Source organism: Gopherus evgoodei, chromosome 2, assembly GCF_007399415.2.
Source record: "Gopherus evgoodei ecotype Sinaloan lineage chromosome 2, rGopEvg1_v1.p, whole genome shotgun sequence".
Lineage (NCBI taxonomy): Eukaryota > Metazoa > Chordata > Testudines > Testudinidae > Gopherus > Gopherus evgoodei.
The window spans coordinates 6,884,023-6,912,006 of record NC_044323.1 but is presented as its reverse complement, the minus strand read 5'-3'; the positions used below and the strand labels follow the sequence as shown (position 1 = coordinate 6,912,006).

At 40.4% G+C, this 27,984-nt stretch overlaps 1 protein-coding gene across 23 annotated transcripts in view; it reads right to left on the bottom strand.

The window, feature by feature from the left end:
• The window catches only part of OBSCN (obscurin, cytoskeletal calmodulin and titin-interacting RhoGEF), a 305,008-nt gene that overhangs the window by 45,179 nt on the left and 231,845 nt on the right, over positions 1–27,984 (bottom strand). For 21 of the 23 annotated variants that reach the window (XM_030549887.1, XM_030549891.1, XM_030549889.1 and 18 more), the window contains 7 exons: positions 27,159–27,272; positions 25,739–25,906; positions 25,408–25,510; positions 24,764–24,893; positions 24,071–24,176; positions 3,841–4,080; positions 1,387–1,519 (listed from right to left, as the gene is read on the bottom strand). In XM_030549887.1, coding sequence (XP_030405747.1) covers positions 1,387–1,519; positions 3,841–4,080; positions 24,071–24,176; positions 24,764–24,893; positions 25,408–25,510; positions 25,739–25,906; positions 27,159–27,272 — 994 coding nt within the window. Of the gene's footprint in view, positions 1–1,386; positions 1,520–3,840; positions 4,081–9,200; positions 12,227–14,993; positions 15,037–24,070; positions 24,177–24,763; positions 24,894–25,407; positions 25,511–25,738; positions 25,907–27,158; positions 27,273–27,984 lie in introns of those variants that run through there. The other 2 variants (XM_030549908.1, XM_030549911.1) reach the window with 1 other exon arrangement.

Sequence of the window (27,984 nt, the reverse complement as noted above, 5' to 3'; positions counted from 1 at the left end):
GATCCAGTTGACATAGTGTACTTGGACTTTCAGAAAACCTTTGACAAGGTCCTTCAAAAAGGCTCATAAGCAAAGTAAGCAGTCATGGGGTAAGAGGGACAGTCCTCCCATGGATCAGTAACTGGTTAGAAGACAGCAAACAAAGGGTAGGAATAGATGGCCAGTTTTCAGAATTGAGAGAGATAAATAGTGGTGTACCCTGGGGGATCTGTACTGGGACCCATACTGTTCAACATATTAATAAATGGAAAAGGGGGCGAACAAAGAGGTGGGAAAATTTGCATATGATACAAAATTAATCAAGATAGTTAAGTTCAAATCTGATTGTGAAGAATTACAAAGGAATCTCACTAAACTGGGTGACTGGACAACAAAATGGCTGGTGAAATTCAATATTTGTAAGTGAAAAGTAATGCACATCGGAAAGCATAATCCCAACTACATATACAAAATAATGAATTGTACATTAGCTGTTACCCCTCAAAAATGAGAACACAGAGTAAAAAAGCTAAGAGAATGTTAGCAACTATTAGAAAAGGGATAGATTATAAAACAGAAAACATTGTGATATGCCTCTGTATAAATCCATGGGACAGCCACACCTTGAATATGACGTGCAGCTCTGATCGCCCCATTTTGAAAAAGATCTATTAGAATTGGAAAAGGTACAGAGAAGGACAACAAAAATGATTACAGGTATGGAACAACTTCCATAAGAGAAGAGACTAAAAAGACTGGGACAGTTCAGTTTAGAACAGAGATGGGGGGAGGGAGAGATATGACAGAGGTCTATAAAATCATGAATGATGTGGAGACAGTGAATAAGGAAGTGCAATTTACTCCTTCACATAACACATGAACCAGGGTTCACCTGATGAAATCAATAGGCTGCAGTTGTAAAGCAAACAAGTAACTACTTCACACGACAAACAGTCAACCCGTGGAACTTGTTGCCAAGGGATGTTGTGAAGGCCAAAAGTATAACTGGGTTCAAAAAAGAATAAGATAAGTTCATGGAGGATAGGTCTACCGATGGCTATTACCAAAGATGGTCAGGGACGCAATTCTATACTCTGGATGTCCCTAAACCTGGGAATGCCGGAAACTGGGACTGGATGACTAGGGATGGATCACTCAATAATTGCCCTGTTCTGTTCATTGCCTGTGAAGTATCTGACACTGGCTAGTGTCGGAAGACAGGATACTGGGTTAGATGGACCATTGATCTGACCCAGTATGGTCATTCTTATGTTAAATCTACTCAGCTCAGTGCAAGCTACTAGCTACAACATTAGTGAGAACTGCATTGTAGGGCAGCTTTTTCAAGGACAAAGACACATTCAGAATTCCATTCAACGCTCTGAGCATCATGACATTTACGCTTACCTGGTAATGGGAATAGTGCGTTCCTGACCTCCTGCAGCACCAGCAGTCGTCTCTTTTTGCGAAGTGGTTGGGCTTGACTTTGTTTCACTCAGTTTCTCATCTGGAATTTTCCCAGTGCTGTCTTGCTCTTTGCCTGACAGTGAAAACAGGACCTGTTAGACTAGTTACATAGGAGAGCACGGCTGAAACCAAGGGTGTATCTTTGAGATCAATTTCTGCTCTGAGTTCCAGCAGAACAACCCATCAGACTTCAGTGAGGTTCACTCACCATAACTAAGAGGAGAATTTGGCTCTTTTCAGAGGACTATGTGAAATGAAGTGTTCTCAGTGAAATAAAAATTATCTATGTTCGAATATGGCTGACTGGGCAAAAGCATCAAGATTTTTGTTGTGAGCAAACACCCAGGCATGAATAGGAAAGGTACAAAGAAAATTTAAATAGAAATGAAAAAAACTCCAGCATGGGTGAAGCAAACAAGTTGATCAATTACATACATTTAAGGGAAATAGTCGGCTGAGTTTGTCCTCCAGCTTGCAGATTGAATGAAAATGACAAATTTTGACTCTTGATTAATTTCAATGCTTCCATTACTAGGGTACACCAACAATTATGGGACTGATTATCTACTCACATTGGTGTAAATCAGAAGTAGCTCCAATGAAGTCAATAGGATTATACTGATGTAAAACCAGTGCAAGGGAGATAAAAAATCAGGCCCTAATATGTGCTCCTACTGTAAAGAAGGCCTAGTTCTGATGTCACACCTTTTACATTGTTATAACTCCATTGACTTCAATGGAAGTTCTCCTCATTTACACTGCTAGGAGTGGGAGCAGAATCAGGTCCAGAATCTCTTTACCAGAAATATTATGAAATGAAAAGATGGGTGGGTTCTTTAATCAAGGTGTTTCCTCCAAAATGGGCTTGATAGTCTATTCCAGCAAGAACTAATCACCTTGTGATACGTACCATCAGGGTTACCTATAAGGGTGAAGAATGCCATCTCCTGTGTGCAATGCAAGTGTGCAAAGTGCAGAGGAAGAGAAACATTGTCATTCTTTGGTAGGGTGGCTGGGAGACCATTAGTGATGGCTTGTATTGGAAAGAGAAGTGACTCTTCCTAGTAAGCTAACTGGGCAGCTTTACTAGAGAGCACCGTTATATAATGGCATCCAACAGAAGACCACAGTTTGTCGATGAGTAGGAGCTTCATTCAGTGCTTTCTTACTACCAGTGCTATTGAAATATTTGCCTTCTTGTTCTTATTCAAAATCAGGTGATCAAAGGGACACATGTCAAGATAATAAGCATCTATTTCTAAAAAACACATACTCATGTTAACAATGTCTTAAGTCATTGAAAATGAAAGAACTTTAAAAATACTTAATTTACTTTTTCACCTTTGTATGCTGCTGGTTTCCTTCTTTGCACTTCCTTGAGCTACTGTCAAGGAACTCAACATTTTGTTTCACTTTCTGCTTATAATCATTTTTTTTTGGTTCTCCTGCATTGGCAGAATGCTACTGTTTTGGGTTTCCAACACTGCAGAGGAAAGACTTTGAATAAGTAGCACCCAAACATTTTCTTGTAATTTATTTTGTTTGATTCCATGAAATGTTTGCACGCTCATTATGTTGTGTAACAAAATTTTTTTTTAACAAAAATCTAGATTTGGGGACTGAAAGCTACTTGGCAGTGTCCCTTTAAGATCACACTGGATTAAGAACAATTATGATGACTTGACACAAAATGACAATGGGTTACACAAAACGGTTCTCTAGTTATTATGGTATCTAGTAAAGCTGAAGAATGAAAGGGCTGTAGTATTCACCAGGCTCTTTACAAGATTTAAGAAGTGAAATGTATTTACCATTTTTTAAAAATAACATACAATAACACAAACATGAAAGCTTTTGTTCTCTTTGCAAGACATAAATTGACTCTAGTTATACAGAGCATTATTTTTACTCATGAAGAAAATGCCCGAAATTCCAGTAGGGCTACAATGGAAATCAAATGCAAATAAATCCTTAATATCCTTCTAGCCGAAAAAGTCTGTAGCGCTTAGCCAAGGAATGTCAGGCAGAAAGGCCCAAATCACCATGTTGTTTATGACACTCAGTAAACATAAACAAATAATATATTCAGGGTCTAAAATTCAAGATGACCCCACACTAAAACCCCAGACATGGAACCATCCCCCATCCATGAACTTTGGGGACATTCAAAGTCCAAACTCAGCTTCAGATCCAAATTTTCAAATGCCCCCCATTTACATCATGAGCCCTGGTCTTGATACCTCCACAATTTGTGGTGAATGAATTTTGTATCTTGGACCCCTCTCTGTTTAGAACACAAAGAAATATAGAATTGAGAAGAGCTTCACTTTTTGGTCTGGGCAACATTTGTGTCTAACATCCATGGGACATTTCCCAAACTCAGCCCAAACCTACCAGCACTTTGGGTTTGCGTGCTGACTTCATGAACTATCACAGGATGTCTATTTTCTGTATCTGAAGCTGTGGACTCAAGAACGCCAAAGCCACCATCCTTTCCTCTCATGCTTGGAGGAAGAGTCACATGCAGTGATGTGGAATCGACGAGTTTCTTCAGGGCCTTCCTTATCTCCTTATCTGCACGTTCAAGTGAGGCCCGGACAGAATTCTCCAGCTCTGACTGTGGTGAGACCTCTCCTACAGACAAGAAGAATAGCTTTTCTCTCTTCAGAATAAAAAGAAAAGTTCAGTATCGATTGACCCACAATGTAATTCAGAGCAAACATTTGCATTCAAGTTTCCCCCCAGCCTTCTGCAGTAGAGAGCTAATGTGCAAATGTTTATTTCCAGAAAGATGGAGTCTAGCTACACTTCACAATGAATGTCCAGTAGATTCTGCTCATCCTGCTGAAAATGACTCAACACACTATGTACACTCACATCTTCTCACCAGATGCGACGGAATTTAGGTGATACATAGTGGTGGAGGTGACCAAACTGGTGACTCAACCTAGGGAGGATGAGTGAGAGGAAAAACACACAGTGTTAAGTTAATCAGATCAACAGAAGGAAACCTGGCTTGACCTCCTGTGCTAACACGGTGTTTTGTGCAACAAAACTGAAGCTATTATTTTAAATCAAAGCTATACCATTTGTTTCTTGCATGGAGAGAAAGGAGGAGCGAATGGGTTCCAGGATGACTTGTCCCCATTGAGAGAGGAGAGGAAGGAGAGTAGTAAGGGTTTGTGTCAATGTTGTTACCCCATCACACTCAGAGGGGCATGGCTGAGGAGCATGTGGAACTGTCCCCAATGCAATATTTTGATTATTTCTTAGCTTGTGATACCATATTTAATGTTACCATTTGCCTCAGGGAAACCCAAGAGGAGCAGTGGGCTTTGCACTAAGGAACATCTGAGAGAGTTATTTTTAATTTATTTTTATTAGATTTGTTTCTAAAGCAACATGCCTGTGCAGCACACTGCAGTGGCTGGGCAGTACCGCGGGGCAGCACAGGACTTAAGGGAGGCTCTGTGGTGGAGCAGCCCTTCAGAGGAAATGTAGAACCCAAGTCTCTCTGTTGCTGATGGCTGGTCTACGAGATTATTTGCTCAGTGGCAGCAGAGTATGGAGAAAGACATGGTGCCTGGCCCAAGGAGCTCACAGACATAGGCAGAAGGTATAAATCTCCAAAAATAGCCAATATTTTTCTCACTCATTTAAATTGGTTCTCAAGCCCAAGGCTCAGTCTCTGAGCAACAGCTGAGTACATAGTGGAGTTTCCCTTCACAGTCACAGCACAATCAGTATCTAACTCAGTTTAAATCTATGAGATTTTATGGGTATGACAAGCTGTACAAGTGTTTGCAAGGTGTAAAAAAAGGGACAGGCTCTTCCACCCCCCAGGTATCTGCCAGAGGTCGGTCAATGAACCCAGGAGAAGGCTGGACACTGTGTCTGCAATTTGACTCCCATTTTGTAAGGCACACTGGGATGTCTCAAGTGTAAAATGAACAATGCAAACCAAATGACTATTTACTCCATGTTAAGGTTGCCTAACAGTTTTTATTAGAGCCATTTATTTTCAGTTGCTCATAACTTTGTTATTCTAAATATACTTCTCACCTTAAAATAGAATTTTAAAAAATTCTGTTCCTATGAAACTGGTGAGCCTGTGAAAAAGAATAATTTACAGGCATGCCAGGCATCAATCCTGATTGGTCACTACACAATGTAGACCCTACACAGAATGATCTATAAATGACGGAAGGGCCAATCCTACAAGCCCACTGGAGTCAATGTGTAAGGATTGCTTTCCGGTCAGAGTGAGAGAAAGAGAGAGAGTGTTCTCATGCATGAAGTAGGAAATACGATTACTAGTTTTATCGGACCAGCAAATATTTTTACCAATAAATACGACTCCTGTGGAATGGAGAAAAAATTAACTGTGTTAAAAGCAAGATGGTCGTATCACCAGTATTAATAGCTCTTTACCACTAATGGACTGTACCAAGTGTCTACATCTATAGAATCCTCACTGAAAAATGTCATTTTCTTCAGTTTATCTTTTCCTGTGAAGTTCTCTATGCTTCATTCATGGAGAGTTCCAGCCTCAAAAATGGTTTTATTTCCCCCCAGCCCATGAATTCAATTGTTTTTAGTATTGGTCAGGAGTGCGGACGTGTTTAATTTCATATTCACAGAAGAAGAAACACTGTAGCTTTTGGTCTGATTCTGCTCCCTTCCCCTCTTACTGGAAATCAATAGGGCAACGTGAACTTTACACACAAACCTACAGGAGAAAAAAAGGCAGGTCCCACCTTGGGTCAGCCCTCTTTGATGGTGTCGCCTCTTAATTTCTTTTTAATTTTCTTCATGTGAGTATAGTGGTGATGAAAGGTGCTAGACCTGCAGACCTGGAGACTGAAGCCCTCTGTTTACCCACAGGACAGTCAAGCTCCCCTCAATTGCATACCATACTGCCCCACCTGTGTGCGTTAATACTGATCTGGAAGTACCATTTCTGAGACTACCCACCAATTAGTGTAATGTTGGTTTCAGCACCCACCTGTAAGTGAACTGTTATGAAATGAGTGAAATATACTTAGTGGTGAACATTGTCCCTTTAGGAGAAAATTTTCTCTGATTTAAGTAGGATTAATTTCACAAGGATAATTAAACATGATCAGACAAACAATGGACACTGTAGACAAAATGTACCCAATTCTTTAGCAGCACAAGCTTAAATCTTCTTACTTCACTGCCGTGTTAGCCTGAGGGATAGCTTGAGTGTTGTCCCTAACTTAACTTCAATGAATACCCAAAAGTGTTTAGCTCCAGTTAAATGGTGCTTTACACTTAAGCTAGCTGACCTAAGATATTGCTTGAATCATGGGAGCTGCTGACTAGTAATGCAGTGGGAACTCGTCTACTCTGTGTTGCTAATACAAACACTCTGCACAGCAGGAGTGTTCTGCAATGTGACTGCCCTCACTTCAGCGAGGCTGACCCAAGAGAGTTCACTCTAGTGCACGTAACTAGAGCTAACAAAGCAGCGAAGACAAACTCTTAGTGCACCTTCAATTTCCTAGTTGTAAAAACCTGAACTATTTATTGTAAACCTTAAATCTGATGTGTCCCTTTCAGTGCACTGTACATTTAACCTGATAAGGAACGGCAGTAGCTCAAACATTTTGAAGTTCAAATTCAACTTAGAGAAGCCCCCAGGATGCTGACACAAAGTTCCCAAAAATTCTTCACTTCACAAAACTGGGTGAAAATCTCCCTAAAACAGGCTCTCTCACAATACTTCAGCACTTTTGCAACTCAAGTGCAGTAGCCCTGAAATACATTAGTGCAACTGGGGTCCCAACTAACTCCCACTGACGTTCATGGACTCTCGTTAACTTCAAGAGAGAACCAGTTACCATGAAGAAACAAAAACACGGAAGCAAGTGAGATCAATGATAGCTGATGCAAGACATTTATTGATATGCACTAGAGCAGCTAATAACATATATTGACTTAGATTTATTTTAGCTTTTTGTCTCTCAAACAAACTGAAGTTTCCACCTTTTTCACACCCTTTGCCTGTGGGAATTGCAGTAAAACATTCTTTGTGTTAATTTTAATATAGTGTTATATCTTCATCTACAGGAAATAAACCCCCACACATATCCTTAGTTATCTACAAATTTTAAATCACTTACAAGCATACTTTTTAACCTCTAGGAAAATACTTTGAAAATAAACATAAAGAACTTTTAATATTTTTTTCATTTTTTAAAAAATAGAGTACCGTTGACAGGATTTTCAATTCCTTTTTCACTTATATTTTTTGTTTAAATTTCCAAAGAAAATGTAAACAGATGTTATTTACTTTTGGTTGATCAATAGAAATATAAGTATTTCTTTGCTACAACCATTTGAAATGCAACTCTACTTCATTAACAAAGTCATTACTAAGCAAAAACCAGGTCAAGAGAAAATTAACTCCACTGTATATCTTGACAGACCTAGATCTATTTTATTTCTGCATAAAGAGGGCTATGGACTAAATTCTTTTCACAGTTGCAGCTGTGTAAGTTTGACTTCAATGGAGTTATTTTGGATTTGCATCAGAGTAACTGAGATCAGAATATGGCCCAATAAAACAGAAATATTTTCAGTTCAGAAATATTTACTCTCCATGTATGTCTGTTACTGAGGGGCGGCTCCAGACAACAGCACGCCAAGCGTGTGCCTGGGGCAGCAAGCCGGGGGGGCGCTCTGCCGGTCGCCACGAGGGTGGTCGGCAGGTTGCCTTCGGCGGCATACCTGCGGAGGGTCTGCTGGTCCTGCGGCTTCGGCGGACCTCCCGCAGGCGTGCCGCTGAATCTGCGGGACTGGGGACCTCCCGCAGGCAAGCCGCCAAAGGCAGCCTGTCTGCCATGCTTGGGGCGGCAAAATAGCTAGAGCCGCCCCTGCTGTTACTCTCCAATGTACAGTAGTGCAATATTTCTCATAAGTGAAGAACTAATATATAGCCATTGTATAGCTTAATTATAAAATATACAGTATAAACCAATGAGGTGTTATGGAAAAAATGATAGTACCATAAAAGAGGTTTTATTTCTTTCACCACCTATAGTCACTGAGAAATTTTCAAACTTCAAAAATTTAGTGCACGTTTGTGTGCAAAATATACCCTTTAGATACTGAAATGAAAAAGAACATTAAATTACTGAATTGATTTTAGCCATCACATGTTCCAGGTTCAGCTCTTTAAACAAGAATCGTAATTTTTGTGAAGGCACCTTTTTAAAGTTAGATGTACCTTTCCGTAGGCAGTGCTCTGCAGAACACCGGATCAAGTTTCACATTATCTAATTAGGTAACATCAAGACTGAAAACATTGGCTTGTGATGTTCTAAGAGGAAACTCACTTAATCCTCTTCAAGATGATTAGCAAGCAAACTATCTCTAGCATTCTTCTAACATCCTGGTCTGTACCATACAGATAAAAATTATTGTTTTTTCTAGCAACATTACTATGTGACTCAGCTTACATAAGGTTTTGTTTCTTTTTCTCATATCTTCTGTCACATAGACAACGTCAGACATGCAGGGCCAATTCCTGGTCCTACTGGTATGTCTATACTGCATTTAAAAACTAACGGTTGGCCCATGACAACTGACTCAGGTTTGTGGGGTTCAGGCTGATGGGATGTTTAACTGTGGTGTTGATATTCAGGCTCTGGCTGGAGCCCAGGTTCTACAAGTCTGTGAGAGGCCCAGAGCTTGGGCAAGCCTGAACGTCTACACTGCAGTTAAACAGCTGCTTAGCCTGAACCTTGAGTCAGCTGGCACAGGCCAGGGGTGGCTTTCTAATTGCAGTGTAGACATATCCATTGAGAACAATGGCAAACTTTAACTGACTTCAAGTGGGACAAGAACCTAGCTCTAAGAACTCAGTCTTATCAAGGAACTGAGCACCTTCTGAAAGTGCTATGCAACATCAATTTTCACTGAAGCTAGTGACAGCTGAGGGTGCTCAAGACCTCTCAGAGGCACTCAGCACCTTGCAGAATTATACCCTTACTGGATTAGCCACCATCATGCATTTGAGATCTCTGTGTCAAAGCTCTAGAGAAACACATCGGTCTATGATAAAGGGTGACCTCTGCAACATAGCTAAACCAAAGCGGCTACAGTATAACGGTACATCTTGCACCGACAGTGTATTCAAATGGCATAGTTCGTTAAAATCCCATAAAAAACTTGAAACACAACCCCCCAGAATTTCTGTCAAATGTATTCTTTAAACAGTTGTTTCTTGAAGAGGGTTTTAATTGGATTAGTACTCCTGCAATTTTGGTATGGTTCATAGGTAAATTTTCATTAGCAGATTAAGAAACTTTAATCACTAATGGTGAAGTTTAACCATTAACATGTACAGGAGACATAATTAACTATTCTACTCACACAGTAATTGTTCATTTATGAAATAATTTATTTGTGGTTCTGCACGTTTTTAATCTGGATTATAGATATTGCATTAACTTGTCCATTCCTTTGATCAATACCCTTTTAAGTTTAGATAATGCAAACCTCTATCATAATTTAGATGATTTATAGCGTTACTGAACTTGAAGAAAGAATGCAGAGCCATAGAAATGCATACATCTTAAAAGATTAACAAAAAGTAGTTGATTAACAATGATAGCCTTTTTTAATAAAGGTGGAAAGCAGTTGTACTCAAGGGGTGAGACTGGGCTCTGTTGAAGTCAATGGGAGTTTTGCCATTGACTTTGGTAGGGTCAGAATTTCACCAAAAATGTTTCAGCAGTCTCTTAAATCATAAGTCAGTAGTGTTGCCAAAAAGTGTAGTACCTTCTATAGGTTTCACTCTCTGGAAAATATATAACAATAATTTAAACAGATTGCACGTCCTAAAAGGTTTATGAACACATTTTTGGTAGAGCTAATTTGTCCCATCAGCATTTAGTAAAAGTAAAGCAGTGCAAACTCTTTTGCTGGCTGTCTGGCATGTACAGCGACAGAAGATATGCTTACATGAAACTACCCTCCCTTCTCTTGATTGCTGGGAGGTATTGCCAAGCTGAGATACCTTAAATGTCTCACCACTGAGTGACTTCGCAGTCTGAGAGAAGTAGTAATTATTAAACTCTCAAAGAAAAATGTGCTTGCTTATTTATATTTTTGTCACAAGTAGAGAGGCAGGTCACTTACTGAACCTGCCTCTCACCATTTCTCTATGGAATGATATGCTTTCACTAGCATCAATTATAAACTGAACTGATAGAAGTGTTCCCTTTATTTGATTTTAAGAATGCTGCTTGTATCTGCTCAGCTTTGGGAGGGGTCTTCCGTGCTGATGTGCAACATAACAGGCTCGCCGATAGTTCCATAGCTGAGGGTTCTTGTGGAAACTTCAGTTTTAAAGCTGGACTGTCCGTTGTCTGCTGACAGCTGGACTCCGGTACAGAAAGACGGTTTCAGTTTGAAGGAAGGTCCAGGTGAGGCTGCTGCATGCACACCAGGGGTGGCTGCTGCAGTGCATGTCTCACTCACTTGGAAAGAAATGTTAGATGGACCCACGGACTGCGCTCCTGTTACTCTGGATGCGGTCATGAACATTCCTTCAGGACGGTGCTCCTTGAACTTGCTGAAAAAGCTTTGCCTTGGTTTAGGAACAACAGGTCTCCCGAGATTTAGCAACACAGGCTTCCCCACCGTCGGTTCATTAATTTCTGTCTGGAGCACAGAGATCTCACAGGGTTTGTCTTCTGTATAGTTCTGATCATCACATCCATAGGTCTCACCTTCCTCAGGAAAGTAATCTTCAAGGTCTTCCAGAGTTAGCACTTTTCCATTGTGGGTCAGGATTTTGGGATCTCGGTTGCCAATGTCATCCATCTCTAGCTCCTCTGGCTCATCAATTATAACACTATCTTCCTCTGGAAGATCCTCATCTTGTACTGCGTCAGGTACACCCCCTTCAGCAGTCCAAGACTTATTTAACTCATCAGCTTCTTCCTTACCCCCTTGGCTCACCAGTAAAGGTGGAAGGTCAGGCTCACCTGTATCAGCTGTCTCCAAGCTAAAGACAAAGGGTTCACCCACACAGGCAAGCAGTGGGGAAGTATCTTCTGAAACATTGTCACTGCTTGCTTCCTGCGTGCAGCTCTTTCCGTCAGTCCCATAGTCAATGAATGAACTACTTCCTAACTGTTCAGACCCACACTGAGAACTTATGTCTTCTTCACTGTTGACTGGAGCTCCTTCCTGGTCAGCTCCATATGCAAGAGTCGGAATGTTGACATCTGAAAGACTGTCTCTAGGCAGGGAAGACTTGGCTTGCTCCACTAATTTATTGTTGGAGTTGTTTGTGTTTGGGTCATCGTCAGAGGAACGCCTAGGTCTTGGGCCAGGCATAGTGAATGTCAATACTCCTGAATCATCTTTTTCTGGCTTTGCTGGGGAAGCTCCTCTTTTCTTCGTAGGCTTGGGTGATTTTTTCACCTTGAATTCAATTATTTCCTCCACTTCGACCCATTTAGGTTTTTGATCTTCCACCTTGGTTTCTACGACAACAGCTCTAGCTGCCGCTCCTTGTCTGTCCTCTGGCTCTGTCACAAAGAGCGTAGGGATGACAGTCTTCCGTGTGGCCTCTGGGTCATGCCTATGTATAGGCTGCCTGACCTTTGTCATATAAACTGGCTCTGGGGTCAGCAGCTCTGATCTTGGAGAGCGGGAGAGAGAGTAACCTGAAGGAGGACGGGCGGGAGATGTCTTTTGCTTTTGCCTTGGGGTCTTCACCACAGTTGTTATCGTTTCCTCTCTGATGATAAAAATGGTTGAAATGGAGTTTGCATGAAGCAAAAAATCATTCTGGGATCCACACTCCCTCAGCATACACCCATTGTGGACAAAGTCACCAAGGTGGAGTTAGTTTTGTGAGCACTCAGTTTTGTGAGCATTTAAGTTTCAGAGGGACACACACATACTCAACTCTCTTTCAGAATCAGGTTTTCTGTCGAGAGAGCTCTCTGTCCCATCCAAATTGTTTCCAAATCCATTCACACTTGGAGTGCACAGAAGTACATTGAGTATGTCCAGCTAAGGAGCTCTCTTTAGATGCCTGCTATATTGCATGCTGCTTCACTGACTAGTATCAATGATTTTCTTAGAACAGTAACAGTGTTACTTTGCAGTCATATAGCAGTTTCATTCAAAGATCCCCAAAAGACACTCAACCCATTTTCCCTGATCCAGTCTTCTTGGGTGAAATCCTGGAACCAGTGAAGTCAATGACAAAAATCCCATTGACTTCAACAGGGTCAGGAATTCACCTTTTATTTATAAATGTATTCTCTCTTTTTGTAGCTTAAAATGAATGGTCACAAAGAAAAGGTTTGTTTACCTATTAAACAACAGCATGGATCACAGATCTGCATTTTCACACACACAAAAGCAGTGTTAGAAGATCATTAAGCACACGGGGGAAGTCAAGGAAAGGAAAGACAGTTGAAATATTTCCTGAAGAAGCTATTCATGCCAAGACATTAGTATTCCCTCTTGCCATGTGTGCGTGTGCGCGCATTTATTTTTCTCTTTATTTTTACAGTAAAAATGATGATTGGCTAGTATACTGCGCGAAACCTGATCCTACCGTCAGTGTGAGTTTTACCTACGAAGTACAGGATCAGGCCCATAATGCATGTTCACTATTTCTCAGAATAATTTACCGGCTTTGCTGTAGGTACGGTGAGGTGCCCAGAACAACAGGGACTCCTGCACATTGAGGTCTATATTATCTGCACTTGGATACATACACACTGATGTCAATGGGATGCACCTATCCCAGGGCAGAATCTGACCTTAAACATGCTGCAGTACAGATTGGGATAATTATCAGCTTCCCCCAGACTTCTCAAACAAATCAGTCCTTTTCCCCTGACTTTTTCCTGTAGATGTAGCATTGAAAAAGCCACAAGGAAAGCCACATGTAAAAATGTACATTTCAAATAGCACAACAGCCTGGGTTTAAAGAGTCTCAGCCCCAAATTTAGAGGTGGCTGGTTCAGGGGAAACAGGAGAGACAAAGCCAAGTTTGTTTTTCATTGAGATACAGCCTCTAACATCAAACGCAGAGCCAGAGGCCAAAAGGGCAACTGAGAGATAAATAAAGAGGACTGGACCCAGGAAGGAATGAGTATGAATTCATATTTTCAGCCTCACTCCCCAGCTACACATGGCAGTTCCAAGCCTCAGTCTATAGCAAGATGGGCCTGCTGTCACAAATTTATGCATTAACTTGCTCCATGTTGGTAAAGTTTGAACATTGCCATCCTCATAGATACATACTTAGGGCATGACTCATCTCCCATTGAAGGCTTCATTAAGCGTTGGGTGAAGCCCTGAGGTTTAACTCAGTATTCTCTGTAGAATTTACTTATCAGGACCTTAGTAATCAGTTTACTGAATGGCATTTTGTGTTGATAGAATAATATTTAACAAAGTGTATTACTGCTGGAGAGAATGAGAAGACAATTTAAAAAGGAGAGAACTAGAACAAGATTGCCGACATCACCAGATGACCAAGAAGAAATCCAAAACAAAAGGCTTTGTCCTTCTGTCTGCTGATATATTGCAGCAGAGGCTCACAAAGGTAAAACTTTAAACTTTAAACTGTTGCATGGCCTGATGCCGAGCAATCCCTGGAAGAGCAACAAGGACTCCTTTTCTTGGGCTACTTCTGAATCTGTTATCTAAAACTGTGTCTTGGATAATCTCTAGTAACCCACTGGTATTTTACACACAGCACACAACCATTTGGTACGGACAGTAATGCTAGGGGTTCTGCTCCTTGCAGAAGTAAAACTTTAGCAACACTGCCCAAAGAGCCCAATCTAGCTGCCACTGAGGTCAAAGGAAAACAGCAAAAGGCAGCACCTCTTCCCCACTTTATTGGGGTGCACAGAAGCACATTGAGTATGTCCAGCTCCACCTATGTCTGTCTATTGGCTATTTAGTTTGAAGACTTAGGTGCCCGGATCTGTTGTCTTACACACTTACATGGAGCCACTGGTACTCAATGTGCTATATAAATGAATAGAAGACTATAAGAATATACAAGAATAATAAAACAAGTAAAAGGTGGCATTCAGCTTTTGTTTATATGTATATTTCAGCTGATGTTTCATACAAGCTCATCATAATTTAACAAGGGTACAAAGAATTCAATTATTAGTATCTGTTTTCATGTCCAAGCCATGAACTTGCTTCTAATAATGTTATGTCTTATGTTATTGAGCCAGATTCTACCTTCTCAAACTCATGTGCAATTTCCATTGACGTCAGTGGGATCTGTGCTCATATAGCTGAAGGAAGAATTTGGCCCAGACTGAGTCTAAACGCTAGTGTTCCTGCTTTTTTAGAGGGATGGGAACATTTTTCAGGTTGTTACATTTTATAACACAAAATACCCAGAAATCGGATGGGATGGGAATGGACACACTTGCACGGCCAATAAACACAGGCTTGTTATTGGATCATGCGCAGGCAGCAAGTCAACACATGACTGTTAAAAAAAAAAAAGCACTTACATGATGATGGTTTTCTTGGGCACTTTAGTCTCTTGTTCAGTGACTACAAAGAAAACAGTATGAACAGCATGGGGTTAAAGAAAGGCAAAAGCTGAAATGATTAAATTAACTTTGTTAAGTTAATCAAGAGAAACTTGAGTGAAAAAACACATGTATCATCCCATCCATGCTTTCTGTGGTTATCTGCAGTGTTATCCTTTGCGGCTCTGATCGGTACTGGGGATTCCCAATGTTGCCTATGCAAGGAATGGTTTTGAGCTGATGTGGATTCTTATGGAGACAATGTTATAAAACGAAAGGAACTGTTTTTTCCACCTTGATAGCCTGGCATTTGTCTTTGGAAAATCAAAACTTCTGCAAGATACCATGTGAGAGATCAAAATCTGTCTCTGTAGGGAATATTCAGCAGAGCTGGAATCCTTTGACCTATGATTGTCATGTTTCTGGAAAAGGAGTTTCCTGGACTAAATAATCAGTCAGTTCTCAGGCTTCTGCAAACTGGATTCAAGATCCAAAGTTATCAAAATGAAAAAAAAAATCGTTATAGAAAACTAGCACAAAAAAGCCTCACAAAATGAGAGTCCATCTATATGCCTACAGCATGAATATGTCTGCTCCATCCATGCATATTAACTCTGTATAGCTCTCTGTCTATGCCCCCAGTATAAAATACTGCTTTAGAGGTGACTACATAAAGATTTCAGATAGGACAGATTAATCAAAGATTTTTTTTAAGTTAGAGATTTAATAAAAAAGGAAAAGCAAAGGGGTATAATGTTTCAAAAGCTAATAGAGATTTTCATCGTTTTCTCTACCAATTTGTTGGTACAGCATCATGACACCATATGAACTAGCCTGTATTTAATGCACTCAGAACTATAGGTGGGATTTTGCAAAACAAGACCCCAAGCCCCACTCTTTGTTCAGTGACAAGTTAGTGAGCTTTAAAAGGCTAAGTTTTTCTTTGAATTATATTTCCAGCAACCAGCTTAAGAAAGCAAATAAGCTCCAGTATTATTATTATTTAGTTTGTATAATTAAAAAAAAACACTTTAAAAGTGAACTGCAAAATTTTCATTGCAGTTTTCCAAAGAAAGCTGTTTATTGTCCCAAGTCATTATCTGTATAGTAACAATGGCTGCTGTCCAAAAATTAAAGTTACCAAAAGTTACTACACAGCAATATCAGAGATATCACAGATAGTTCCTGTTCAAAATACGGGGGGGAGGGGGGCAATCTAATCTCTGCTACATCTTTTAGCAAATCCCGAATCTTTAAATGGTCACCAACATATCTATACACTAAAAAATTCAAAATATATTTAAATTATAAGACAAGATATTTGAAATTTAATTTCACCATCAGTTAATTTACAAGGGCCCTATCCTGCCATTGAGCTAAATATGGAAATCCCACTGAGGTGAATGAGAATTTTGTACAGAAGTTGATATCAATATTCCATGTTTTCTCTGCTGGAGTGCTAGTTTCACAAATGTCTAAAAAAAAAATAGCAGGTTGCTGTTCCGTGCTGTCTTCCAGTTTCTGTTAAGCAAATACAAATGGCCAGATTCTGCTCTCAGTGACACCTATGTAAATCTAGATTTTTTTTCATTAATTTTCAATGGAGTTACACTACATTTACACTGGCGTAAAGGAGACCAGTTTTGGACTAGAATCTAGAATTTAGACTGTAGCTATTAAATATAGGAAGAAATTATTTTCAAATGTTTTGTCTTCAAAATTCAATACAATTTTAAGCCTAGATATAGATTTCATTAGTAACTTGGAAAGCTTTTGAAACTATTGAAAATTTGCTTTACATGGAAGTTGAACTGGGCCCGTAAACAGTATTTTGCTTTTGCATCCAGGTTAGACATGTTCATAGAATCATGAGCTCTTTAAGTCAAGATTCCCAAATAGATAAACAATTTGCATATAACAAACTAATAGAAATACTCCTCCAGATGGGACCTATTCTTCTAATTCCAATGGGGTTACTCCTGGTTTAAACCAAAGTAAGCAAATGAGAATCAGGTCCAATATATTTATGAAGATTAATTAGTGTGCAATAGATATACAATGTAAAGCAGGGGGTTGGACTAGATGACCTCCTGAGGTCCCTTCCAACCCTGATATTCTATGATTCTAAATAAATATATTTTAATGAGGTTTTTTAACAGTTACTGTATGTTGAATACTAGTTGATCGTTAAAAATGTATTTAAAGAGTATCCAACAGAAAAGAACTGTATCAAATGTTCAGTTAGGAAATATCAATAAATATGTGTCATTAGTAACTGGTAATTTATTGAACTGCACCTTATTAAATCTAAATTAATACACTGGCAAGCCTAAATACACTGTTCTCTGGCCTTGCACACAATTCCTATTATCAATGTCTGATCTTGCACTCCTTCCAACTGACAACAGTCCCGGTCGTTCTGCATAACTCCCAACTGGTGTCAATGGAGATTCTGTATACAAAAGTTCTGCCGGACTGGGCACAAGAGCGCCAATCATAAATTAAATGGGGTATAGGGGCCATAAATATTTAAATTAAAACTTTAATTTAGTGCACGGCAGTTTATATAGATTCTCCGAGGTCTGATAGGTTCGAAGCAATCCCGTATGAAGGCTAGAACCACATGAAAGTAGGATGAGGGAATTCGGGAACATTCCTGCATCAGTACTATTCGTAGGATTTATCATTTCAACTTTTTTTGTAGCATTTTAGAAAAACAGCTTTGCAAAGCAGGAGATTCTGATAAGCAGATTAACAGCTCTAAGCATTAGGTTCAGCCAACGACTCTACGTTTTTGTTAATATGTTAAACCAACAGCTCGCACATTATGAAAGGATTCTAGGAACGTGTTTGAAGGCAAATAGAACCTTCACAATTTTGAGATGCATGAAATATGATTTCCAATGTGATTTTTATTACAATCTGTAAATTCCACCTGGTCCCCCTCTGAAAACGGTGATATTCCATTGCACAGGATGCACTGAGCCTGTATGTCAAGAAAGATGATTACTGAATTTTCCTGATCCTTGGTGCTAATTTTACCAATTAACACATAATGTTACTCATTATTTTTTTGTTTTTTACAAATCTACCATCAACTGTTAAATCTAATTACACTGCAGACAAGTCACAAACAGAACAGAATTTTCTGAACTGCTTGGTATGAAATACAAATATTGTACTGCTTCTCTAAAGAAAAACAACTGGGGTTGGAAAAGCAAAGTTACAGCTTTAGAAGCCTTTACTTGGAAACTATACTGTGCGTTTGCTATGACTGAGATGTTCTTGTACAGTGCTTGTACAGTTCTGGTACAGTGCTGAACACATTGCCAGCCCGAAACTAAAAATAAACATCAATAATTATAGTAAATTAATAATAAGAGAACAATGAAAAAAATAATAATATCCTGATCTTCACCTTAAAAATGGAACTATTAAAAAGTCTAGGGAGCAAACCCACATTCTCTAGCTCTTGGGCAGGTCAGTGGGAAAAACAGAACTAAAAATACTTTGTACTTCTACAGCTATCTTGCCTTTGAGAATCTCAGAACACTTAACATTATTCTGTGAGACAAGTATTACCAGGTAAACTGAGGCACACAGTGATTAAGTAACTTGCCAAAGGTCTTGCATGGAGCCAGCGGTAGAGGTAAGAATGGAACCCAGGAATCTAGATTCCCATTTCCCTGCTATAAACATGCTCCATCCCAGTGTTCACTCTTCTGCAAAATCTTGCTTATTTCCACTTGTGCTTATGATTATTCCTGCTAATAAAAAGCTTTCCATTTGTCCTCTCCTAGTCTGTACCATGCTAGTCAGAGATGATGGGAATTCAATAACTTTCAGAAATGTTGCAGTTTTGTTTTTAAAAGTGAGCTGATTGCAAGTTAGTGAACCTGGGTTGAATCATTTGCCGTATTACAATGTTAAACATGAAAGCTAGAGCCATGGCGAATCTGCATGTCTTTAAAGATTTGCGACATCTAAATTAAGCAGCAAGGAGTCTGGTTGCAAAGCAGATATTCAACTTGAACTCAGATAGAAAGGTTCTCTCTCTCTCTCTCTCTCTCTCTCTCTCTCTCTCTCTCTCTCTCTCTCATTTTAACCCTACAAATAATTGTATGAAAGTCCTAAAATTCTTCCTGACTTTGGATTTCTGTTTTTAAATCAGTTCTCAGTTGACCTCAGTGCAATGGCCAGGTGCTAGCTGAGGGCAGAATTTAACCCTACACATTGCAGGCTTGGTGCCTGGATTGCTAATTGTGCACAACAGGATTTACTAATTTAATACTGTGAGTAATAAACAATGTTTGGCTCAGTGAAATAAACAGAGGTAACAGTACAGAAAGGCAAGGAAAAAAAACAATGGCAACAAAAATTTCTGTGAGAGTCATAGGAAAAACTGGCAACAATCACACCATACAGCAAACTGCAAACAACTATTAAAATAGGCAAAACTCTTAGAAACAGTGCTGGTGTGTGGGATTGGGCCAGGCCCAATGCCTGGTCTCCAGTGTAATAATATCACACTGTGACAGCTCATCTTCCTGCAGAAGTCACAAACAATAACATTGCCACCAATACGCAGAATCATAAGGTTGGAAAGAGATAGCTCTCCTCAAGTCTGTCTGTCCTTCTGTTCTTTGCCAGGGGAGCCTGGCTTCCCAGCAGATATATCCAGATAGATTATTGGATGTTATATAACCAATAGTGCTTTCCTCCGTTATACGTATAAGGCCAAATTCACCTTTGGTGCAACTCCATTGAATGCAATGAAGATATTACAGGGATGACTTTGGCTCATTTTAACATTTTGCTCTGGAACGCCCTGACCCATCTTTCACTGACTAACCAGAGTTGGCTTGGGACCTTATTTCCTTCGACAATGCTGGTTTGAACCCAATAACCACTAGTCACAACCAGTATCTCTCCAGTTTAAACAATGAATTGTTTTATTTCACAGTACTTCTGGTGCTCCCAGACAATTGCTGTGTTAGATTTCTTCAATCAACGCCACCAAAAAAAATTACTTTATATGAACTATACAAATGTATGATATAAAAACACGAGTAATTCCCAGGTGAATTTAAATGCTTACAGCGCTATAAACTAAACAACACTTCTAGTGCAGTTTTGCAATTCTTACTTTTTATTATAACATTTTTCTCTAATTTGCTTTAAATGTTAATAAATTGCAGTTTAGCCTCCTACAAGGTAAATGCACCAAGATATGCCACTCTGGTGGTGTTTTGTACATTTTTATCAGCATTCTGGGTTCAACACATTCGCTCTCTGAGTAGGGCATATTATGGAGACAGCACCCCTCCAGCCGATTAAGTTATGATATTGATAATCCCAATAAGGTTCTCCCCTGCAGCCCTCAATGATTTGTTCACCATAATACAAGGCCGCAAAGGAAGTGAGCATAAACCAGAGGAAAATAATTATGTGAGTATGTATGAGATTACCGGCGTTTCTATAAGGATTCAGAAGCTAGGGGAACTAATGAATAAATTCCAACTTTTCTAGGTCATGAGAAACATATAATGATTCCAGACAGGCTAAATAAATGATAGGTCTGGACACTACTTTGGGTAGCCTATGGTTTCTGACTCCCAACATTAACACTAGCTTCAAGGCAAACAGAATTGTCGAGAGTACGCTTTCTCCCAGTCATGGCCTGCATTGAAATCCTGAGTGCCGGCAATATTCAAATACCAGGGATGTGAAAAAGTGCTTACTTACCTGTGACTCTTGTTCGTTGAGATGTGTTAGGCACCTATATATTCCTTTATAGCTGTATGTGAGCCCAATGCACTCGAGCCAGAGACTTTTGCAAGCAGTACTATTAAGCAATGCAAGTGGCCCTACTCTCATGTGATCAGAGCAGAGAACGCAGGCGTACAGCTATCACCTCCCTCTCCATTACTTTGCACTGTCATGTATCTAACTCCTGAAGTAGCAGGGAAGGTCATGGAATGTATATGTGCACAACACATCTCGAAGAACAACATTATTGTACAGATAAGGAACCATTTTTTCTCCCCAAGTGATGGTGCATGTACACATTGCCCGGGAGGTGACTCACCAGTAGTTTTCCCACAGATGGTGGGACTGCAGATTACTTGAAAAGAGACTGCAACGCCAAGTTGCCAATGCTGGTGTCCTCTCAGGAAACCTGTGTAATAGCATGGTGTCTGGGGAAGGTATGTACCAATGATCACGTTGCTGCTTTGCACGTCCCATATAGGAATGTTGCTTAAAAAGGCTGATGAAATGGAATGAACCCCAGTGGAGTGTAGTTATCCTTCATGGAATGGAGACCGTAGCAAGATCAAAGCAAAGACTGATGCAGTCAGAAATCCAATGTGAGATACGCTGAGCTGCAAATGATTCTCCCTTGAGTCTTTCACCACAGGCTACAAAGATTCTGGGGCAGGATCTGAAAGATTTGTATGGTCTATGTAAAATGCTAAAACCCTACAAACATCTAAGGTGTGAAGTTTTCACCAGCCTTGAAAGTATGAGGCTTCAGGAAGAATATTGGGAAATGAATAATCTGATTAAAGTAGAAGGTTGATACCACTTTTGGCATAGAGTGCAGCCTAAGGGAAACTTTATCTTTGTGGAAAACTGAGAGAAGGGTCAGCTAAGAGTGCTAGAAGTACTAAGACTCTCCTAGTAAAAGGTAATTGCTAACAAGAATTCTGTTTTCACTGATAATAGTGACAGGGATGATGTTGCCAGAGGTTCAAAGGGGGGACCCATTAAATGGGTCAGAACTAGATTCAGATCCCACAAAGGTACCAGATCGGACATGAGAAGGTGCACATTAACAACACCCTTTAGAAATCTGGAAGCCAAGAGATGCAAAAAGATAGAAAAGTCATCCACTACAAAGTGTACTGCACAGACAGATGCCAGATGGACTCTCAATGAACTGAAAGGCCAGAAAATTTTAGATGTAGTAGGTAGTCCAGTATGTGTCTAACCACTGTGAGATTTGGTGATAAATGGTGAGATTCCGCCCAGATCAAAAACCTTTTCCATTTCACTGCATAGGTCACTCAGGTGGAATCCATTCTGTGGCTTACCAAGATCGCGTGGACATCTCAGGAGCATAATCTCTCCTAATTACTCAACCAGAGATTATCCATGTGGTGAGGCAGAGAGATTGCCAGTTGGGATGCAGAGACATTGGTTTGGAGACAGGAGATTGTCAACAAGGGGTAAAGTTATGAGCGACCGAATGAGTCGGTATAGGGACATGAACCAGTACTATCTTGGCCAGGCCGGCGCTACAAAGATTATGGTTGTCTTGTCTCTTTTTAGTTTTTTGACCACCCTCAAAATGAGAAGGACTGGAGGCAATGCATACAGCTGATGGCTCGACCAGGCAAGAAGGAAGGCATCCATGACAGAGCCCAGGCTGGGGCCTGCTCTGAGGCAGAACTTCCTGCATTTGTTGTTCAGGCTGGTCTGTTACTGAATATTCCAGACAGAGATGCCTCATTAGTTGGGGATGGCTTTGTAAGAAAAGGCTCCTGACTAACTGTGGCTATGAGGAAGACAAGACTTTCAGGGGCTGCTCATTTCTCTGGCCACGAGCAGTGTGTCGTCCTCAAGGAATGGTAGGCTCCAGGAGTATGACTCTAGATGGCGAGTTTCTTGCCTTCCTCCCATGTTTCTCTCTCTATTCTCTAGTGCTCTTCTGTAACAAGGATTACAGCCCTGCATACAGGGGTGCTGGAGCAATTTTTATAGTGTGGGTGCTGAGAGCCATCTAACCAAACTGTAAACTCTGTATATAATGGAAACCAGTTCAAGTCGCCAGGGGGTGCGGCAGCACCCTCAGTACCCCTAGTTCCAGCTTTTATGCCTGCATATAGCACATTGTTTGAATTCTGGGGATTTCTCCATACTAAACACCCAAATGAAAGAACTAACTACTAATAAACTAAACTATACTAAACTGTCTTAAGCCTAAACTATCATTAGAACCACATACATTTAGAGAAATCTCTTTCTAGAAATCGGCTAACCGAAGTTAAAGAGCCACAGGGAACTCCCAACTCTCGCCACAGAAGGAACTCGAGGGAGGCAGTGGCCATGCCCCTTTTATGCCGTCAGCTCTGAGCATGAGGGAAGCAGGGGACATGTGCCCTCTGGTGGTACTGCTGGCAAAAGTCTCCTACTTGAGTGCACTGGATGCACAGACAGCTACGGTGGAATGTATCACTGAAAGGAGAAAATAAGTTCCGTAGCTGTTTGCAAACCTCTGACATTCAGTGCTGCCTAAGCACAGTTATGAAGGGTGCAGTTTGTATTCTTTATATATTCCTGGTAGAAAAAATTCAAAGAACAAGATAACTTAGGGCAGCAGCCCTCTTAAGGAATGAAGAGAAAGATCTCTCCACTGGAGTTCTTACCAACTTAAGTTAAATAAACAAACCAAAAACACTCCTAAAAAAGGAATGGATTCCATGAACATGTGATGTTTAATATCAATGTATCACTTGCTAACAGGTAAATTAATACCTATTCGCACATGTGCTTGGAAACCCAGCTGATCCATCAGATGTATTTCTTTGATAATTCCACATATTCTCATGTGTCATTTTAGGAGGGCAGTGTATTTCTGCTGGACTTTAGTTACTAAGCCCTGTCTTCCCTCAGTGTAGCTCATATCACATTCTGCCTCTAGACTGAAACACCACTATTGCTAGTTCAAATGGAAAGAATCAAAAAATCACCAGAATCAGTGGCAGCAAAATAAATGCCTGGCTTGCTCCTCCTTTGCCATTTAATGCATTCCACAAACGCTATACAATAAGACAATTCATGGATTTCATCAGTTTGGAAATCAACTAAGTACGTGATGGGTATACATGATCTGCAGTATACGCATATACACATACATGGACATACAGAAACGTGTACACTGACAATCAACATGAATAAGACTGTATGATAAGATGGCAAATATATTCAACCCTCAAGAAGATGACTTTAGGGTAATTCAATGGTATACTTACAGAGCTGGCAAAGGGTCATACCTTCTATAGTAATGGTTTGGTCTCCTCTCTTCTCCTGGGCCAGTAATGCTGCACTCTGCTGGCAAAGATCCGCTCCACTCCTTGCTGTGCCTAATCTGTTCATCAGCTAACAAGAATCAAGCAATACTCAGTAAAATGTAGGATACTTTTATACAGTCAATCTCCATTTACCCTGCTGCAGCCAAGGCCATATGTGCAATACAGGACTGCATAAATAGCTCAACTGAATCCAAGGGGCAAGATTCAAGTAACAACAGAAGTCAGCTGAATCCAGCAGTAGAAGAATCTGGCCCTTGGGAAGTATACTCATGAAGCAGATCCCTTGAGTGTGCACATCTCAGATCAGTGCAATTTATGTTACTACTTTACTACTAAGGATTTACTACTGACTTAGTACAAAAAATGAAGTGCAATTTCTTTTTTCAAGTAGTTGAAATTGAGTAGTTGATTTGGAATCTAAACTCAGCTCTGACTCTGCTTTCCAAACTGCCTCATTTTGATATTATTTGATAAACCAAAATCTCAGATCAGCGTATCCCCAAACAGTTGGGCCCATCCCTCCCTTGTTTTGAGCTTCTTGGTACGTTGCATGTAACACTTCAGATACAATAACACTCAAAATCTGTCCCCAGAGAAGAAATTCTTACATTATGATGAGCCAAACAGCAGCAGTTGAAATCTGTTTGAACTTACTTCACATTCATAGTGTCCTATGTCCTCCTTAGAAGCATTTTTGATCACCAAGACTAACACACCACTCCGTGGCTCACTGAAAGTCTGGTATTTATTGATGTCTGTCAGCAGGGCACCATCTTTATACCACCTGTGCAAGGAAAATAGTGAGTCTAAGGCAAAATGTGACATTTCAGTGAGTCACTTGCCCATCAACCCAGTGGGCAGAGCAACGCACTTCCAGGTGGGAGATACAAGTTTAGGTCCCAGCTGGGCCTCACACTCTCTGCATTTTTCAGGGATGTGAATCACTGTGGAGGGATCACACTCATCCCCTGTGGAAAAACAGAGTCTTACTCATGAAACGCGTCAAGCCAATGCATAGGGCAGCACTGCCAGTCTTCAGAGGATGCTATCCTGAGCTTTCCACTGCTAGAGAGAATGTCATGATGGACTGCCCAGAACACTTGGTTGGTGAAGTGAATGCATGCTGGGTGAGGACAGTTAAAGGAACCCAAAATATACATCAGCACATTACATCTGATAGTGTCCCATATCAATTGTTATTTGCAGGTTTTTCCCTCTCACACAATTGCTACAATAAATTGCGTGAAGAAACCACCCAAACATTTGGCTTCTGTCAAGAAATAACTTCAAGAACTGACCTAATCTGAGGATAAGGTGCTCCTTCAATGGTGCAGGTAAACTGAGCATCTTCGTCTTCAACATAATAAGCATTTCTAACCTTGTTCACAAATCTCGGAGGCACTAGAAAATAAGAATAAACTTAAGAAACACGACAGGCAGAGTGCAACCAACAAAGAGATCTGACTTTCTGATTCACTATTCCTAAGCTATCAGAGGGAGCTTCAAAGAGGACACGCCAGGAATGTAATGCAGAACTGCCTGCGTGTTTTAATGCACATACCTAGTATATTACACAGCAGGGAAGTGGTGACTAGTACTTTAAAACAATGTATCTGTATAGGACTCTACCTTGAACAAGGATCTTTCCGAGTGTACTGGCATTACCAGCCGGACTGGTGGCAAAGCACATGTACTGTCCTGAGTCAATACCCGTCAGAGTGTCCAGGATTAGTGTGCAGGAACCATCAGGATCTTCTATTATAATGTGATGGGGATCCATCTCCACTGGTTTGCCATCTTAAAAATAAAAGAAAGAAAAATCCCTCCTTAAATGCAGCATCAGTTTAGTACCAGTTTACATCCTCTGTTTGGGAACTGCACCCTTTTCTTCCACCTTGGACCCTGGCTATCCCCAGGATTGGGAAAGGCATGGAGGTAGGGGCTTAGAGCTGTATTTGCCTCTCTGAAAACAGCTGCATATTGCATAAGGTCAGAGTAGCTGAAGAATGAGCTCTTCATGTTCCTTCTCTGCAATGTACCCTGGGAACATAGCCAAGGAGACACTGTCTCCACCGTGAGCTAAATCCTGATCTCAATGGGCACTGCAGGTGCTCATCACCTGCCATGCTTTGTCCTCATGTAAACACGAAAACTCTCCCGAAGTCTGTCCTGTGGGGTGAGGTATCTCGTTGATTATGGTGTGTTGTAAAAGGAAAAGACTTAAATGCACTGAGAGGCATGTGAAACAGCTTTGTATCGAGTGTGAACTTTCAGCAAAGATGTTTTCACTGCAAATAAAAACTGTAATTATAATAAAAACAATATCAATACTCACACCTTCCTGTCAACTGTTTCAAATGAGACATCCTTCATTACAAGCAGCAAAGAATCCTGTGGCACCTTATAGACTAACAGACGTTTTGGAGCATGAGCTTTCGTGGGTGAATACCCACTTCCTCAGATGCATCTGAGGAAGTGGGTATTCACCCACGAAAGCTCATGCTCCAAAACGTCTGTTAGTCTATAAGGTGCCACAGGATTCTTTGCTGCTTTTACAGATCCAGACTAACACGGCTACCCTCTGATCCTTCATTACATTTGCCTCACTAGCACTAAAAAAGTGATTTTTCCTCCCTTGATAATCACCCCTTCTTGTCAGCTGTTGAGAATAGCCCACTTCCACCTTAATTGAACTGGCTCGTTAGCATTGACCCCCCCCACTCGGTATGGCAACTCCCATCTTTTCATGTGCTGTGTATTTATACCTGCCTTTGTATTTTCCATTCCATGCATCCGATGAAGTGGGTTTTAGCCCACAAAAGCTTATGCCCAAATAAATTTGTTAGTCTCTAAGGTGCCACAAGGACTCCTCGTTGTTTTTGCTGATACATACTAACATGGCTGCCCCTCTGAAACCTGTAATTTTAATGTTGCTGGGAAAACATGTGATTCAGTTAAATGATCGGCTACCAAGAAGTTGGTGTGGAGCAGTGTGAGTGCCGTGTAAACTATGAGTGTGTATCTCATGACAACACGATGCTGACTATACCTTTATACCAAGCGACTACTGGCTTAGGCGCTCCTGTTACTTTGCAAGCCAATTTGACAGTTTCACCCAGCTCAGCTGTACAGTCTGCCAGTTCTTCCTCAAAATACGGAGGAACTGAAAGAAAAGAGATTTATTAGGCATTTTTAGTGGTTCTGTCTGAAGAATGACTAATGCAATGAAGAAAAAGGACACACAGGACAGCTGATTTTTACAAACCTTGAAGTTTCAACATGGGATATCTGAAATGGAGAGTTCATTAACCAAGAGGTTCTAATGACTTCATGGCGTTACAAATTGTTTGGGGATAAACAGATATCACTGTGTGTTGGCTAGTGATTTTAGACCTGGGGGAGCAGGAATGCTGAGTTTTATCCCTCATTCTGCCTCACTCTATAGCCTTGGCAGTTCCTTAGGCCAAGATTTTTCAAAACTGACTAGTGGTTCTGGGCACTTCCATTTTTGACTGCCCAATGTGAGACACCTTAAAGGATCCTGGTTTTCAGAAAATGCTGAGCACCCAAAATATATTCCTGCTTCTTTCCCCACTAGTTTATTCTACACTGAGTACTGTTCAAACACTTTACGTTTAGACTTCTACGTATATCAAGAAGTCATATAAAAATAATTTGGAAGTCTCACTTTATACGAACAGGTTATTAGTAAAAGTTAAAATACCCAGCCTTGTTTTCTGTGCAAATGTAGTAGAAATAGAAGCCAAATTTTCTTAGGCTCCATCTGTAATATATGCAAGTATAGGTGCACATTCAGTAGCTTACTAAATATGCTATAAACCCATTGCATGCAATTACGCATAGTTTGTGAATGC